General features: G+C 38.8%; 1 protein-coding gene across 3 annotated transcripts in view; it reads right to left on the reverse strand.

Moving 5' to 3' along the window:
• Positions 1-17,624, reverse strand: part of PDE3A (phosphodiesterase 3A) — a 248,227-nt gene that overhangs the window by 6,511 nt on the left and 224,092 nt on the right. For all 3 annotated transcript variants that reach the window (XM_061363860.1, XM_061363861.1, XM_061363862.1), the window contains 6 exons: positions 17,102-17,239; positions 11,848-11,959; positions 9,128-9,241; positions 7,513-7,712; positions 6,082-6,285; positions 2,609-2,764 (listed from right to left, as the gene is read on the reverse strand). In XM_061363860.1, the coding sequence (XP_061219844.1) occupies positions 2,609-2,764; positions 6,082-6,285; positions 7,513-7,712; positions 9,128-9,241; positions 11,848-11,959; positions 17,102-17,239 (924 nt within the window). The remainder of the gene's footprint in view (positions 1-2,608; positions 2,765-6,081; positions 6,286-7,512; positions 7,713-9,127; positions 9,242-11,847; positions 11,960-17,101; positions 17,240-17,624) is intronic.

The following is a 17,624-nucleotide window of genomic DNA, read 5'->3' on the forward strand; positions in this document are numbered from 1 at the left end:
GGAGAATTTATCTCCTTGTAACCTAATTTTTCCAAAAGTCATGGACAATGAATTTAATCAGGCCAAAGAATAAGAGTTAAATTTTGAAGTATGCACAATGAATATGTAAGTTCCTTGTGTTTCGTTATTTTATGATAACCTATCCCCAAATGTTATGTTCAAAGATTAAATGCAAAATATTAGTATTAACAAAACACTGAAACATGCCATCCAATCCTGAAATTGCAAGCAAATTAAGAAGAGGTGGCAGCTCACTCTTCTTTATAGTAACACATCTGAGATTTCCTGGATGTGAGGTGTCAGTAATGGGAAGAAAGCTGACTCTTGAATATTTATAAGTTCTTTTTTCATCATCTGTTAAAACATAATTCATTATGTGAAACATCTTGCAGTGTGTTTTTAGTTCTTTTTAATATGTCTAACCTGTCTTCAAATAAGTGTTGAGTATGGAGAGGGAAGAAAAGGAAACATGCTATAGCTATATAACACAGGATTTTGAATGTTTCTATTCAACGTGCTTTTAATTAGGAATTTTTATTTATATATGAGTTTTTTAATTTGGTGTTTATTAAAGGAAATTTAAGAAATATTTCATTACTTTCACAACAGAGGTTGAATGCACATATGTTTTCTGATAACAGTCTTAGGGAAATGCAAACTTCCCACAAAAAACCTCTTTTTAAAAATGAGAAAATAAAGACGTTTTCTCTCTCTGAAAAAAATCTGATAATCAAAAGCACTTGAGAAGCTTGATACACCTCTCAGACCATATTACATTAAAGAAAATCAGCTTTTAACCTAGGTTAAATAAATTGAGAATCTAGATAACATGTTATTCTGAATCAAATTTTGCAGAGAGGAGAAATTGTGAATGTAGATTTATTTATCGATTTACAGGATTATGAGAAAGATAATCTCCAACAGCACTCTGGAGCAGCTTCCAAGAGCATGAAAACATTACTAGCACACCTTTCTGACTGGTGGAAAGTAACCCAGACTCCTACTCTGGAACAGATAACACAGTGTCCTGACACACATGCTCCTCTCAAGTTTGATTTAGATCTCACTATCCAACACTTTGACAATATTAACGTACTGGAGCACCTACTACCCTCTGACATTAATTACGTGGGACCAAAGAAGAGTCATACCATTTATCTGAGCAACAGACTTTGTCTGCATGCAGTAGTCACCCACATAAGCTATGAACACCACCAGAATTAAGTGAAGTACAGTTTGTTGGGAGAGTTTTAATGAAAACAAATATGAAGTATCTCCTGAAGGAGTACTTGGGACATGAAGGTTGACCTCTTTCTATGGGACTCTCTTTCTTTAAGGAAAGAATGAAAAGAAAAATGGAACCAACTATGTATGTAATACATGTAAGGGTTATTGTTCTCTCTTTTTCTCAGGACACCTAACATAAATGAAGGAGCTTCAGGTCAGTGTCTAAATTTTATCCCTTTTCCTATTTCTTTACATACTCCATATGGCAGCAGCAGCAGAAAATCCTGTTTTTTTTTCAAACTGTAAGTACAATAAATTTAAGAGAAGATGAAAAGGCTTTAAAAGGGATTAGTCTGAGACTTCAAGTTACTGCACAGCCTCCTTGAGAAATCTGTGGGGTGTCTGGTTCAGTGATTTAACCTGCTTGCTTCTTCTCAAAAAGACAGGATGTAGAGTTTTGTCTAATCAGCACATTCAAAATATGTTCCCACTTTGGAAACAGAGGAATAGTGTGGGAACAGCCCTGTCCCTTGCACTCAGCAGGGCTAAATAGGTTATAATGAGAAAAGGTTTAATTAAGGGCTCCTTTACACCTAGCAGGAGAGGACCAGTGCCTGGCTCTATTCCCAGGTCTTTGTAAATCAGTGACTGTCCTCCTTCCTTGTGCTACCATCAGCTGAGCCTTGCATAATTACTGCAGTTCTACTGACAAATCCTCTGAAAGCTGAAAGTATTATCTTCAAAAATAAGAACAGTCAGGATCAATGTGTAGCAAGCAGATATGGTTAGTCTGTAATAAACTGAAAGTCAATGCTATAGTCGTGTTCAGCCCATAAGGGTCCTGTGTGTGTGAACAGAGATGTGGCCCACAGGGAAGCTAAAAATGATTCCTCTTCTCTGTTTAGATCATTTCAAAAAGGGTGTTGTGTCCACTTTTGGAGTCTGCATGTCAATAAGCATGACAGCCACCTGGAGTGACTGCAGAAGAGAGCAATGAGAACAAGCTGATGTCTTGAAAAGAAGAAAGGATGAAAACGTAGATTGCATTAAAGAAGACTGAAAGGAGACATGAACACTGCAAAAATAATTTAAAAAAGAAAACATCAAAGGAAAGGAACACTTGTTCACCATGTCCACTGTAAAGGTAGTGCAATAGGGGAACAGTTAAGCCTGTAGAAACCCCATTATAAAAGGCCTTTGAGGACACATCAGAAGCATCTGTGACAAATTGGCTTCACTGATCCAGCAAAAAGATGGACTAGTGTAGCCATCCCCTTCACCCCTATTCTCTGTGATTTTCAGTTATCACCTGCATGATGCAGGACTGTTTAACACAAGACTTGCAACCAGCAGATGTCACTTTGGACATGCATTTGTTTACCTGTTCGTAAAACTCATTGACAATGCCTTCCGTCCATTGCAGATGCAAATCTTTGCATTTGGCAGGGCCATTTATATCGGCCAGTTTGATGCACATCTGACAAACCAGCAAGCGGTCGTTCTCATTAGTCCAGTCAATTCCAACATCATCATTCACCTAGTAGACAGAAAAAGGAAAGCCTTGACACTAATCCTGGGTAAAAGGATGCATCCACAAAAAAGTTCTGCCCTGGGGTATCTTACAGCATATTTAGCTGTGTAACAAAATCACGAGTGTAAGCAGGTGAGCTAATCCAAGGTTGGAATTTGCAATCAGTTGTAGAGCGATATGTAAAAAGAAAAAATGTGAAAAACAAAGAACACTGAGATAAATGATAAGAAATTAATATTTAGCAAATGATGTGCTTGTTTGAAAGCCTTTGCTAAGAAAACAAATGCAATCTTCCCATAGCATTTTAAAAGAAGTTATTACCTAATTGGTGTACAAAGATAAATTACCATCAAACACCATAGTGATTTAATTGCAATGTGAAGACACATGTAACAAGCTTATTTCTCTATTTGATCTAAGTCTGTCTGAAAGTATTCCCTATGATTTTCCTTTTCTCTGTTTTTCCCATACATCCCACCATAAAAGTTATATATACTAATAACTGCTCTAAAATAAAAGCATCACATTAAAGAACTGAAGAAAGGTTGAGGTTGGAAGGCACCTTCGGAGATCATCCAGTCCAACTCCCCTACTAAATGCAGGGTCAGCTAACACAGGCTGTTCAGGATCATGTCCAGTTTAACTGTGAGTATCTCCAAGAAGCGAAGCTCCACAACCTCTTTGGGCAACTTCTTCCAATGGACAACCCTCATCCCTTCTTGGTTTTAAATGCGAATTCCTGTATATCAGCTTCTGCCTGTTGTCTCTTGTCCTGTCACCAGATACCACTGAGAAGAGTCTGACTCCATCTGCTTTACTCTCTCCATCAGGTACTTATACACATGGCTGCTTCCCATCAGGTCCCACAGGCTTCTGTACATCCAGTTTGTTTAAGTGCTCCCTAACCTCATGCCAATGACTGAGGATAAAGCCTTCACCATTTCAGACTTTCTCTTACACCTCAGGGACCTGTGATTCCTGAATCCAGGTCTTAGTTCCAAAGACTGAGGCTGGGAAAGCATTGAGGACTTCAATCTTTTACATCTCCAAATGGTCAGCCATAGCGCCCTTTACTGCCATTAGACACATTTTCTCATCTCAACCTTTACTTCTAGAATATCTCCTGGTGTGGGATGGGTTGTCTTAATTTTTGAAATTCAAATCCCTTCATGAAACACAGCTTTAATTGTCAAGCTTGCAATAGTTAAAAATGGATAGAAAGTTGTTGTGCTATGACTAGACGAAACTTCCATGTCCTCTGTCAACATGTCCCCTGCTCCATATGCCAGTGGGCCCATATGGCGAGGGCTTTGCTTTTGGTGCACTAATAACGTCAGAGAACAGCAAGTGCTCCAATGCACTGATATCATCAAAATCTTGGTCACTAAGCTTCCTTCATTATTTCTTCTTAGTACTTTCCAGACTGCAAGTTTTCTGGTGGGAGGATGCTTACATTACATACGTTTACACTGCTTCTGAACAGAAGGGTCTCTGAGTGTAGCCTTGATATACTCAACTACAGTTCAGCAACTCAATCAATAATATGATCATTTAGAGCTAATTTTATCAGTTATAATGCCTCCACCCATAAACTAACATTTTGTGTCTGCTCTCTGAAAACACTCTAGTACAAAAGCCTTTTTTGCCAACCAAACATAAGTAACTTATTTTAAAGCAGTGATTACTCTGGGAAAGCCAGGCTCAGCCAGAAGCACTGGTTAATATGCTCACCTTCGCCACTTTTTATTCCATGGATGATCATTTGACTATTTGAGCAATAAGGAGAGAGAAAAAAGTTAACAGATGTCCTTAACAAATCTACAGAGAGCTGGCAGGACTTGATACCTCAGACTGTTCTCCAATTTATCTGCAGTGTCTTGTGTATCACCTTCCTTGGTTACAACACTGCTGTCCAGCCCGATAGGTTTAGTTTTCAATATCCACAATTTACGCCTAATACTTTGGTCAAACTTGTCCTCTTCCACAGTTAAGACAGTCTCTGTGACAAAGCCACAGTAATCACTTGGTTTAACCTGTCTTTCTTCATTCCTCGGTTACGTTCACATAAGTGAAGGTCTTGGTTCAAACTGTTGAATTCAAAGGATATATTCAGACAGCTTAAATTATTTGTGTTTTATTGTCATTGTAGCCCTGATAGATAAGAATCTGCCAAATCTGTTCAATACTTCATGAGGAAATCAGGCTGGTGAAAATGGTCCCAGAGCTTAAACTTTAAGACCTAAAGAAACCTCCCCGATACTACAGGAGGTTTTAGGACATGACTAGGAGGCGTGCAGAAGGTATTCAGTCTTTTACGGATCTACAGATCAGTTCTGTCTGCCCTGGACCATAATTTAAGGCATTTCTTTACAGCTTCTTAAAGCCTAACAAAGACACGGATGTTACAGGGAAATGGAAAACAAAACCAGTCATACAACTGGAGGCTTCAAACTTTCAGGATACAGATCCATCCTAAGCAACATCACAAGAAAACATTTTATGTCACCAAACTATCTAGGAGGTCCTAGTCCTGGAAGAGAAAAATGCTGTGCTTAGTGTGCTTCTCACAAGGAACAAGAAGGCAGTACCAGCTCCAAAGACAGGTATAATCTAGGCAACATGCCAACAGCTTTGACGGATGATGGAGTTTATTAAAGTAACTTGATATGTGGTGATTTCCAATAACTTAGGTTGAAACTGCACAAAAATTTTTAGGAATGGTTTCACAGGGTTGTAATTTTATATTCACTGAATGGAGCATGCAGGAAAGATCTTTAGTCACCTTTTTTCTGGGGTCTACCCTTTTGAAACAAAGTAGGACAGAAAGATCATGCTTTCACAGCATTTGAAATTAGAATTAAATAATTGTTATTATTTCTGTGCTTTGATAATGCAACAGTATGATTAAACCAATAAAAATTCACATTAAGTATTTAGCCATTATGGAAACTTTGCAACACCTTTGATTTTCTTCCCAAGTGCTTTGCTAATAGGTCTACAATGCCATTAAACGAGAAAACAATGTTGAAAAGTAGGATGTAAGTGGGATTTATATTCAAATAGTCTGCAAGATCCTTAGCCTTAAACTGCTTTCTGAAGAAAATAAAACATATATAAAGAAAAGAATCTGTACTACTAAATTAAGTAAAAAATAACAGCTGTATTACCATTCAACAGAATGTTTTACAGCAGCCAAAAGGACATTTAGAAGAAAGAGCAACCCAACAGCCTTTCTAGCTTTCTAGCCTTTTTCACTATTGTGCTACATAGTGATCCACAATCTGTTCTGACCATCCACCACAAACCTGAACCCATCTTCTTACCTTGGCATTGAATTTGGCAACAAAATCAAAGTGTTTCTTCAGATCAGTAGCTAAAATGGCTTCAATGACAAGGAAGCGGAAATGCTTGAACTCCACATGGTCAAGATTGACCAGGAAGTTGTACTCTGGCCTGGACATGAAAAGGTTCCAGGCAGCAGCAGCATGGTGGTTCTCCAGGACAGAGCGGTCATTGTACAGCACTGCCTGTGAAAGCAACAGAGGCAGCTGAAAGTTGAGAAACCTCTTAGCAAAAGAAACACTACAATGCAGAAATGAGAATGACACGGGCATGACACAGGAGTGAGGTTCTGGTTGGTTATTTGCGTGTTCAGGTTTTTTTAAAGAACTTCTCAAGGTTTGAAGATGTGATTTTGTCAGGACTAATAGCAGACACTTAAACTGTTGTGATGGTGAAAAATTATTGGAAGATTTGATTTGAAAAATCTTGGTCTTTCATGCTCACGGGTTTTCAGCTCCTGACTGAACTGCATCATATGTCAAGAGATTATTCTGTTTCAGGCCACAAATTAATGACTAGTATAATATAGGTGTGTGCTTCCCCGATTTTAATCTCACTTAACAGGGATTATTGTCTTTGGTGTTTGTACTTTGCAACTGTGTCCATACTGGCCTGATTCCAAACACAGAAACAAGTGCAATTCCAGTTTGCAACCTGTCAACACACACTCAGCCTGACACAATGCTAACATCCAAAATTGGTTAAATCTTTACCAAAATAAGATGCATAACTCTCACAGTGATAGCAATATGGTATTCTTGTTTTTTCAGAACATTACGCTGAAGCCAGGCAGGTCAGCTGCGTAAAGCAAATATGATCTCTCATCTAAGCCAATAAACAGTGACTCAGAATTGCTGAATTCAACTTCCAACACTGGCAGCAACTTCTGTGTAACCTTAGGTAAGTCTCAATTCTTCATTTATAAAACTGAGATTCATTTCCACACATACTCCTGCCCTGGTAGACGCATAGTGTAAAAATACCTTCATAAAAGACTGCAGCTGCTCATACTCTATAGGAACAACAGAAAATAAGTTACAGTCATGCATAAAATAACTTGCATGGCACATCGTGTTTTTTATTGTATTTTAATCTTTCTGTGGCTTACTGGGTAGAATAATTCTTCCTTTATTTCACAGTTACAGATTCTCTGTCAGTCAGCAGAGCGTTAACTTCTCCTTCACTAAGACATTTTATCAGTACCTTTCTTAACAGCTCTACTAACTGAAGGTGGTGAGGGTGGGTAAGAAGACTCTTTCTGGCAATCCCTACATGAAGTGATTTTTTTTGTCACTGATAAGCTGTTTAAAAATATTTGGTAGACTTGTGCATAATGGAAGCCGCAAGGCAGGAAGAAGCTGCTACTGAGAACTTTCCAAACTTAACAGCAACACTGCTTGAGATTTATTTACCTGCGGAGCACTTGTTGCTACCAAAAAGGCATTAGTCCTTCCTGGATGATCATAATCATGCATGGCTGCAGCCACATAAAGAGCCATCAATTCAAGGGCAGGGATGTTGCCAGCTAGGCATCCGTAGCTGTCATCTGTAGGTGTGTATGTCTTCGAAAACACATAACCCATATGGCCATGAGTGATTCCACTATCAGAGTCTGAGCAGAAATAAAAAAAAATTGAGAAAAAAAATAATCCTTACCACTTTTTCAGTGATTTATTGAAACTGATAGAAGCAACAACACAGGAAGAGAAGGGACAAATTTACAACACATAATAGAAGAATAAACACATCCTGACCCCAGCAGTTTCTCATACTGTGCACATGATCCAGTGCAATAAGGCATACAACTGGAAGAAACAAACTCATTCCATCTGGGGATCTTCCAGCAATGCAGCAGAGTCAGTAGCCATAAGCCATGGATTCATGGCCATTCCAGAGTTTTGTGGGTAACTCAGTCTTCTCACTCCACCATCTAATTGCTTCACCATATAGATTAGCCTATAAGACACTAACAGTCCTTACTTAAAACAATGGACTAGTATTTATTAATTCAATTATGCTTCATACTTTCTAATCCAAAGGTCTACACTTTGGATCTTTGCTGATAATCCTCCTCTGTTTGAAGCAGCTTGAATGTGCCTGTCAGACACAGATAGTAACTGAGATGTTTTGCTAATTTAATTTGCTTGAATAGGCCTTACATGCAGCTGAACAAAGCCTTTCAAATAACAAACACCAAAAAGCCACAAAACTCAACCCCTTTCATTCCACCTGTTTTATCCCACTTAAAAAGCCTCCAACAACCCCTGCTAATAAAGTTTTCTAGGAATAAAAATGTTTCCCACCCCACCAAAATATCCTGAAGAGTTTAACAAATGATATGCCACAAAAACACCACCAAAAAAAGCAGAAATGGAAGAGGTTTCCTTCAGAACTCCCACAAACTATAGCAAGGTCCTCTAGTTGTTACAGCTGTACCTGGAGAAGTTAATATAAAAATGGAGTAAGAGCAGCTTCTTGCAAGGAAGAAACATAAAAAACAGACGTGTGGTCTTGCAAGCTGGTTGTAAAATGGTAACAAGTCTCCTTCCTTGGAGACAGCCAGGAGAAGCAAGGGAACAGTTCACGACAGCCAAGTAGTGGCAATGGTGTATGCCTCAGAGATTTTGTAATAGTGAAACAATGCAGGGTTTGAGGATTTAAGTCTACACTGCTTCTGGAGCAGCACTGAAAAGCACTACCAATACAGTGAAATACTATGAAAAAAGTTATTGTAAAAATCAAACTGTAACAAACTGTAGCACCCATTGCAAAAAAACTGCCATGGGTGACACAAAGGCTTGCATTCACACGTTGTTAAAAGTATTAGGCTTTGAAGGACCAATTCCATTCTCTTCAAAGCTATATAAACATACTTTAACACCCTCAACATCCAAGTTACCATTGAACTTAAAAGTCTATATGATAACAAATATCGTACGCAATCCTCAACTGCTGGCATTCTTACAGCAAATCTCAGGACAAAAAACTTTAAAAATACAACATATACACTTGCACATTTAAATATACCTGAATCACTTGCTGACCCGTGATCATTAATCACAGTTGGGAGTCCTGGGATGGGCTGAGTAGTAAGGTACCAAACAGCATGTAGAACATCAGTTGCATGGATTCGGTTGTGATCTGTGATACAAAGCAAATTACCCTGCTATTAAACTCTGATTTCCCACAGAAGGAAATCAGCACCATCTAGTGGGTACTGCATGGCAGTCAATCCAGAGACAAATCAAACATTACCAGACACATGCGAACCAGCTGTATTCAGTAAATGCTCAGATTTTCTTTCACTGAAGTCAAAGCACATTCAATGGTATGTATCACAACAGTCCAGAAAGAGAAAACAGAGAAACAGTGGGACTTCCTATGCTACCAGCTCCAATCCTTTACTCAAGTGGTTGCTTTTAGCTTCTTAAATGCCATCATGTAAAATATGCACTGTTAATCTCTGATTCAAATGAAATCAGTGGGAAAATCTCACCCACTTCAGCAGTCAAGGTTTCACCTAGCTTCTAAATACAAGGCAGGTAATACTTACCTGACTCTACCTGAGGAAATATAAGTGCTGTGCTAGCAGCTGCTCTGCAAAAAAAAATCAAATTCAGGATAGGTGTACACTGCACAGTTAAATTAGGTTCTTTCTGAGGATTTCTGGCCAGAGATAAGAGTTATGGTCCTGCATCTTGTAATCTGACTTACTACAAACTCTCTTTGCAGAAGTGAGAGATAAAAGTCACCCCATGGCTCATAATACCAAATCCTACAAGGCAAGATAAACTATTCCAGAGCCAACACAACTGGCTGAAAAAGAATCACACGCTAGTTCAGCACAAAGTATGATCTAAATGCACATTAGCAAAAAGTAACCATGATGCTGAAAGAGGGCTAATGCTTTGCTGCACCAGGACCAAAGCTTGCACTTGGGGTTAAATCACCAAAGGACAAGCAGTTCAGCTTGTGATTTAGGCTAATTCTGGGCAGAGCACAGGTATCTTCACAAGCACACCTTCACAACACAAAGAAATCTGCTAATCAAAATGATAACCTATGGCCGCATTACTCCTACTGCAGTTCTGGAAAGATGCATTTCAGAGGACAAAGCACAGAAATGTGGGACTCTATTGCTTTGTCACTCCCATCAGTAAATCTCACAATGGTGGAAAAAGCCCTCTGTACTCTGGGGGAGCAGAAGAGACTGGCAGCAAGAAGTGCTAGCAACCTGGTTACACCTGCTGCATCCTAAAGATAGGCAGTGTATAGCAGATAGGGGTTTCTCAGCACTGACACTGAACTTCACCTTGAGGCCACTCCATCTATAAGGTATTTTTGAAAAGAAGAAAGTAAAATCAGGAAGGACCCCCCCTCTCCCCTGCCTTCCTTGAAGTACTAAGAACATCTCTCCTGAGACACCAATCTCTCTCATGCAAAACCTAGATGATGGCCCTGCACAGGGGTCTAATGCTTTTCTCAGGAGTAAAAGCTGGATTGCCTCTTCTGAAACTTGTATTGATTTAATTCAACTGGGATGGTCACCATAAATATTGTGTGAATAACCCATTTTTCAGTTCAGCAACCAGAAGAAAGAAACGGTTAAGTTCAAACAAGTTGCTTAGGTTTTTACCCCTTCACAGAAATGAAAAATTGGAAGGCAAATTAATTTTTATGAGACAAAATATTCTGCTTTATTAAACCAAAACATGCTTAAGAAAAACCAATGTAATGAAGGGCTAGATTCATAAAAAAAATCCTGAGACTCTATGAATATTTAAATGTTTTAAATAAAGAGGAATGTCTCCAGTAGGACAGACCAACTGCGGGACATCCACCTATAACTCCTTTAGGCTACACTCTGCTGCTTCAAATCCCCAGTCTGGCTCAAACACAAGGAAAGATTTGAAGTTTGATCTCTCACTTTCCAGAAGAGAGTCCAAAAGTCCTGACTGGAAGGCAATTTGAGGTAGCTTTCCTTCAATCCCTTCTACTGAAGATGTTGCAATTGGTATTTAATATTTTAAGAGAAAGACTATATGACTTATTAAACCAATCTTTCAGCCATTTTTCTGGGAGGTGGGAGGAAACAGCGTGCCCTATATTCCTCAGCACTGGGGTTATCTACCAGCTAAAGGGGGTAATAACTCCCTCTCTCCTCATGGAAAAAATGAGACTTTTGCAGTTCGCTTAGTAAACTTGATTTGAATTAGTAAATACTTTGGGGATGACGGAAAGCAGGATTTTCAGTGAATGAATGATTCACATGGAAAAATATCAGCTGAGCTGTAGTTTCAGTGTAGTTGCACTCAACTACTTGGCATATTTTTTCTGCTTTACAAAGCTCCTCTCCTTTGGCTGCATAGTACTGCAACTGTGCAAAAATCCAAATTGCTTATAGGGCAGAAATGTTTCAGTAAACTCCAACTGGGGCACTGGGGTACACTTGCAGCATCAGCAAACAGTTCTTTGCACTTATAGTAGCTTTATATGGTTTTAGGCTTGCATAGAGTTTTGCCATGAATTGCTATGAAACAACATGAAACATTAAACACAATGAGAAAAAGAAGAGAGACTGTGGTTCAGCATCAGCCTGAAACTAGAGAGCCATCCATTTGGTGTGATGTACCAGAAGAAAAAAAGTAGCTGTTATAATGAGAGAAGAAAGGCTTCAATAGCAAAAAGTGTGAAAAATACCCCAAACTTTAAGGACACATTATTATCTGCTGGGAATTTTTACTTACAAGGTATATCTCGGTATCCACACTCCAAGGCATGAAAGTAGTTCATAAATTCCCTTACTGGTATTTTAAAGGTTTCAAACAGCCCCATGTCTTCAAATAGTCTGTATGATACCTGAAAAAACAAAATAACCATGCTGCTAAGTAGGCCAGAAAAACTAATAAAAATCATTCTATTGAATTATCCCATGAAAACCTGCTTTCTGATCTGTGTATAGCTGCACCTATTTGCACTTCCACAGGGATGTGGCTACATAGCCAAACAGACAAGCTATTAGTACCAAAAAAGACCTCATTCTTTTGTTATACTGTTGCAGACGTTCTTATCGTCCTTTCAGGTATATGGATCCCCCAAATTTTGCAACACCTCAGAAACACACACACACAAAGGATGATGTCTAGAGGTCTTTAGTGTTTTTTGTAAAAATTCCAAGGAGAATCCATGAGTCAAGTCAATTCTGAGAAAAATCAGGAACAAATGAAGGAAAGACAAAAGGAGAGAATAATATGAATCTTATGCATTATCTCCTTTCTCCCCTATTTTAGAAGTGAAATGACAGAAGTGACTTCTCCAAAAGGATTTCAAAGGCAGCAAGCAACTTAGGAAGCAGAGGTGCTCTAAGTGTTCCTGCATGAAAATATGACTGTAGACATCCAGGAGAAGCCATACTGGAAGGGAGACTGTGATGGATGAGTGAGGAGCTGTTCAGAAGGGACAAGTGCTTGGAAATACAGACAGAAACTGCTGCAAGATGGAGACTTTTGAAGACAAGTTTGAACACGACATACAGAACAATGGGACATAGCAAATTTACTGCCTGACCTTTTGACTTCATTCACAAATGGGACCCTAAAGCCATTTGCTTCTTTATTTACTGCTGTTAGCTAAATTCTGTCCTTTTGATGCCATCTGTCTGGTAATGATCTGCCTAGAGCTAAGCGAATTGAAGCACACTTGGAATGGTGAATGCTGCAGCAATAAGAAATTTGTAAAAATTGTATTTCGTGTTTTACACCCAAATGTAAATCAAACAGCTATCCACACCCATTTCTTTCACAGAATCACAGAATGGTTTGGGTTGGAAGGGACGTTAAAGCTCATCTGTTCCCAACACCCTTGCCATGGGCAGGGACGCCTTCCACAAGATCAGGTTGCTCAAAGCCCCATCCAACCTGGCCTTGGTTTCTTTCCGTATGTTGTGTATAATTTTTTTTCTGAATATTGTGTATGTAAATTGGGACCTGTGAGCTGCACCTAAAGTTTAATGACATAAACTTCAAATGTCCTGTCACTGTGGATTTTTACAGTAAGAATAATAAAAGAGGATATGAATTTGCAGCAGTAATAATCTTCCCCTGCCTAGCTATTGCCTACCAGGGAAAATCTGCATGTGACAAACTCTGCTAAAGCACTGCAACAGGCAGTGACGATGCAGAGACACAATGAGTGTCATGCCTGACGCTGTCCACGATGCCTGATGACACATGTTTGAAAGCTGGGGTTCTGCTGGTGGCCCCAGCTCTTGCTTCTGTTTCTACCATAAGTGTGTAAGTGCCATCGGCATGCCTGTGGTAATTTCTCTTTGTGGCCATTGCTGTTGCTTATAAAGTGAAAAAAAAGTACAAAGTAAAAAAAAGCAAGCATAAAGAAATACTGTTCTGCAGAACCAAACCTCCCTGGTCTATGGTACCAATACCAGACAGGTATTTCACACAAAAAATGTTATAAAAGCATGTTTTTCCTCCCCTTGTATTTTGGGGTGTGGGAAATTCAACAGCAGTTGAAAACAAGCAAAGCTGACTGTGATGGATATGAATGATAGCTCTTGCCCATGACTTGGAGTAAAATGACATTATACCCTATGATCATTAGAAACAATAAACAGCCAAATAGGTAATTTTGACATTTTTGTGATGTTTTCTTTCTTTCTTTCTTAGCAAATGGGGAAGAGTAAGGGATAAGGGCAGGCCAGAAAGAGGAAAAAGCACACTGATGTCTTCCAGAAAATCAACTAACTAAATTCTTTCATTAAAAAGAAAAAATGAAAAGACAAATTGTGCAGTTTTGTTTATTCATTGCTCTGGATTAAACATTTTTAAATGCTCCTGTCTTTTAAAATCCTTCCTTCCCAAACCACATGCTGTTTCATTTAGCTCCCTGGGAGTTATAATCCCATGGGCTGAGCATGGCACCCTTGCAGCCACAGTGTGGTCCCTGCTGCCAGGGGCAAGCCCAGGGAATCTCCAAGGGCTTGGCAGTAGGTGCTCCACACTGCCTCTTCCTTCCAGCCTCCATATTCAGCTTGTCTCCGCAATGATTGCTAATGCTTGAATGAGTCATGTATAACTCAGATACTTTTGGTGGCGATGCCTGAAGAAGGACAAGCATTTCTCCTGAATGGACACGCGCAAAGTTTAGATTAACGGTTCCCTACTTGTTTAAAGGCAACCCTTTTGCACTTCTCTGTTCTCTTGCATTTACTTTCTTCAAACATACATTCCTTCTAAGTTACTGGCATCCTGTCTCCAGCTCTGACAGGCACAACTCCTCATGAGGGCTGCTGTAATGATCCCCAGAACATCCCATTCCCCAAGGACTGATTTCCTTTCCTCCTTCATTTAATGGCTGCAGTTTCTCTCTACAGAAGCCATGCATGATTATGAGATGAACAAACAATCCTCTTGTCACTATCCAGGGACACCTCACAACACACACAGGAATGATGCCACCCTGCCTCAATGCTGCTCATGTACTGAGAGCACAGGAGCGCCACCATTCATCATCTCTATGGGCCCAGTAATAAAAGCTAGAGAGACACTTTGACTTCAGCCTATTCTTTTTTTATTTTTGCTTTCTAAGGCAAATGAGTTTCTCTTCCACAGGTTTTAGTTTCATAGGAGCTTTAAGAAGAGTGTTAAGTGTGACTGAAGACATTATCTAACTTTATGACCTGATGTGAAGCATCAACTCTGTTGAAAGCCTGCTGCTCCTTTCTGAAATGAGACTGGTATGTAAATTGCTCTCTAACCCCCATCATGTGTAGCTGTTAGTGCCACACTTAGAGTGCATGCCACTCTACTTTGCACAGATACTTTTATGGCCGCTGACTGGTTTGGGGTCTTTTTATATGTCTAAACCAATTTAACATTCTGGAAAGAAGAAACAGACATCTCAAGCAGCTTTAAAGATGCCAAGCCAGCACTTGCTTTCTAAACTGAATGCTTCCCTGGAGGCACGTGTCAGCTCTGCTTTGTTCCATCTCATAAATTTAAGCTAGCAAGGCAAACATAGTTAATTCAGCTTGTTAATTTACTTATTTTTAATGGATGAGTCCATTTAATGGCAAAATATGGAGAATAAATCATTACAGCTTTTGTTTTCCTCTGTTTATAATATCCCAGGATTTAAAAAATATACAAGAAAAAGACAATACTTCTGATTGGGGAAAAAAAAAAAGATTTATTTATTTTAGTTCTCTTATTTTGGAAAATAATTCTGTTGGGAGCATCTGAATGGGTAGGGAAAGAACTAAAAGATATATCTTTATTTCATGAACAAAGTTGAACTTGCCACATTCTGCTCTTAGGGAGTGGGAGTTACTACAAGCAGCTGCTACAGAAAAATGTTGAATTTTGATCACAAATACTATTTATTAAAGCTTCCCTATTTTATTTCACAGGTCTTACTTTGCAGCACTGCAAAATGAATAACATGCTCAGAAGCTGTGCAAAAAGCAGATGTTGGGAATCAGAGTGTGGAGCTTTAGCACAAATTGAGGGAGGCACAAGGGAATTGTACTGAGAGGTACAGAACTATGCAACTTGGAAAAGCATTTAGAACATATAGAGGTACCCATGTAAAACCAGAACAAGTTTTTGCTCATCCAAACTGTTGGATATGCCATTAAATAAAGAGCTCTCTTTTCCCTTATGTTTCATTTTTCATTCTATGCTGTTACAAAACAATATGAAAAAAATACGCTCTAGAAAAGCATTTTAATCACTATCGAATGCTTGTTATCTAATGTGTCTCAATAATGATCACTGAATTTATATCAATATCCCCATCCAGCCATAGTTTGCCTGTTTCTCTAAAATCAACCTAGAGAGCTTGCAGACTGTAAATACAAGCCAACGAACAATAAAAGGAACACCACAGGGTATATTTGAATTCATGCTTTGGTTTTCCTGGTTGACCACTGGATAACTGAATCTAGCTGAATAATAGTTAAACACCAATGGACCCAGATTTGATACAGCATTCTCTGGAGCTCACTGCACTGAGATGTGCGTGACACACCAACCTCTGTGTTTGTGGGGAGTGTTAATTATCCCACATTATACCAATTAACATAATCTCTTCTTTCCAGTACTCATCACTACATAATGCCTTGTAAAGTGATACTAGACCAGTCAGATTCTCTTATTGCTTTGTTTTGTGGTTGCTTTTTTTTTCCCTTCCATCCCTCCATAACAATAATTACTTTCCTTTGCTGCTTTTCTGTAAGAAAAAGAGGCTGATTTGTTAGTGTGCAAGGAAAAGGGGCATAATACAGTAGAAAATTCATCCAAGAAAGTGGTTCTAGAAGTGACACTGAGGTGGGTAGATATGGGCTCTGCCAGTACCTGCATTCAACTAGTAGGAAATAATGAAAAAACAACAGTTGAAAGAAAGTCTAGAAAGATCTCACATCCTGATTCACAGTAAATTAGTCTTCCCTATGTATAATGACATGAATTTATTATTAATGTGCTGACCTTTTAAAGGTGAGGGAATATAGAAAGGACTATTTTCATTCCCACTTCCTGAAACTTTTCTTTCTTGCACAGCCTGAAATCTCCAGTATAAAAAAGGTACAAAATTTTTGTATTTCCTCCATCAACTGAATGTATTTATAGTTTAGCCCTCCCATGCTGAAACCCATGAGAAATCCTTTCACAAAAAATTCAACAGAGGGTGGCAGCACCTCCTGCAGATAGAAAAGAATATTCAGACAGGTTTATGTACACTCATTGGCAGAGAAAACCAGGAAAAATATGTGTGTGTTTTTTAATTTCACATTTTTAAATTTTAAAGTATATAAATTTAAAACTAAAGGGTGTAATGAGACGGAGTTCATAATGGCAGCTTTGAATTAGGTGCCACAGATCACAATTCATGGGATGATGACCTTGTAAGGACAATGGGTCATAACACTACTTTGTCTAAATCTGTCAATTATCTAGCCAGTCTCTGCAGACAGGATATCCTTCTCACCTGACTGAGAATCCGACCACACTTCTTTCCAATTTTTTCCACCAAATCAAAAATTGGGAAGTTCCAACTATTTAGCTGCTCCATCAAGGGATCCAAGTTGTCCATAATTAGAGGCTCTGGAGCAAGTACAGGCTTGTCCTGTTCCAGAAATCAGAATAAAGAGGAAATTCAGTTCTGTGAAACACCTCATGCAAAAACTTACGCTCTTAAAAACTAACATCACATTGACATCTTCTGTAAATTGTCGGTACTTTGCTCAGCTCAGTGAAGATGTCCCTGTTTCTACTAGCCCTACAGCTAGTCACTCTTCTTTATAATTCGTTTCACCTGAACGAATAGGAATGTCTGTGTATGAAACGTCAGCCTCTGAACTTATCCATGAGACACGTTCATTTGTTCATTCATGGGAATCATTCATTCATTTCCAAAGAAAATGTTTTCTTCATTGTAAAACATGCTGCAGTACAGAGGGAAAAGTGTTCAGTTTCTACGCCTGTATTCATTACAATCTAACATGGCTAAG

The sequence above is a fragment of the Neopsephotus bourkii genome, unplaced genomic scaffold (genome assembly GCF_033783945.1).
Source record: "Neopsephotus bourkii isolate Nb327-2 ecotype Australia unplaced genomic scaffold, CSIRO-AGI_Nbou_v1 NB_1183, whole genome shotgun sequence".
Classification (NCBI taxonomy): Eukaryota; Metazoa; Chordata; class Aves; order Psittaciformes; family Psittacidae; genus Neopsephotus; species Neopsephotus bourkii.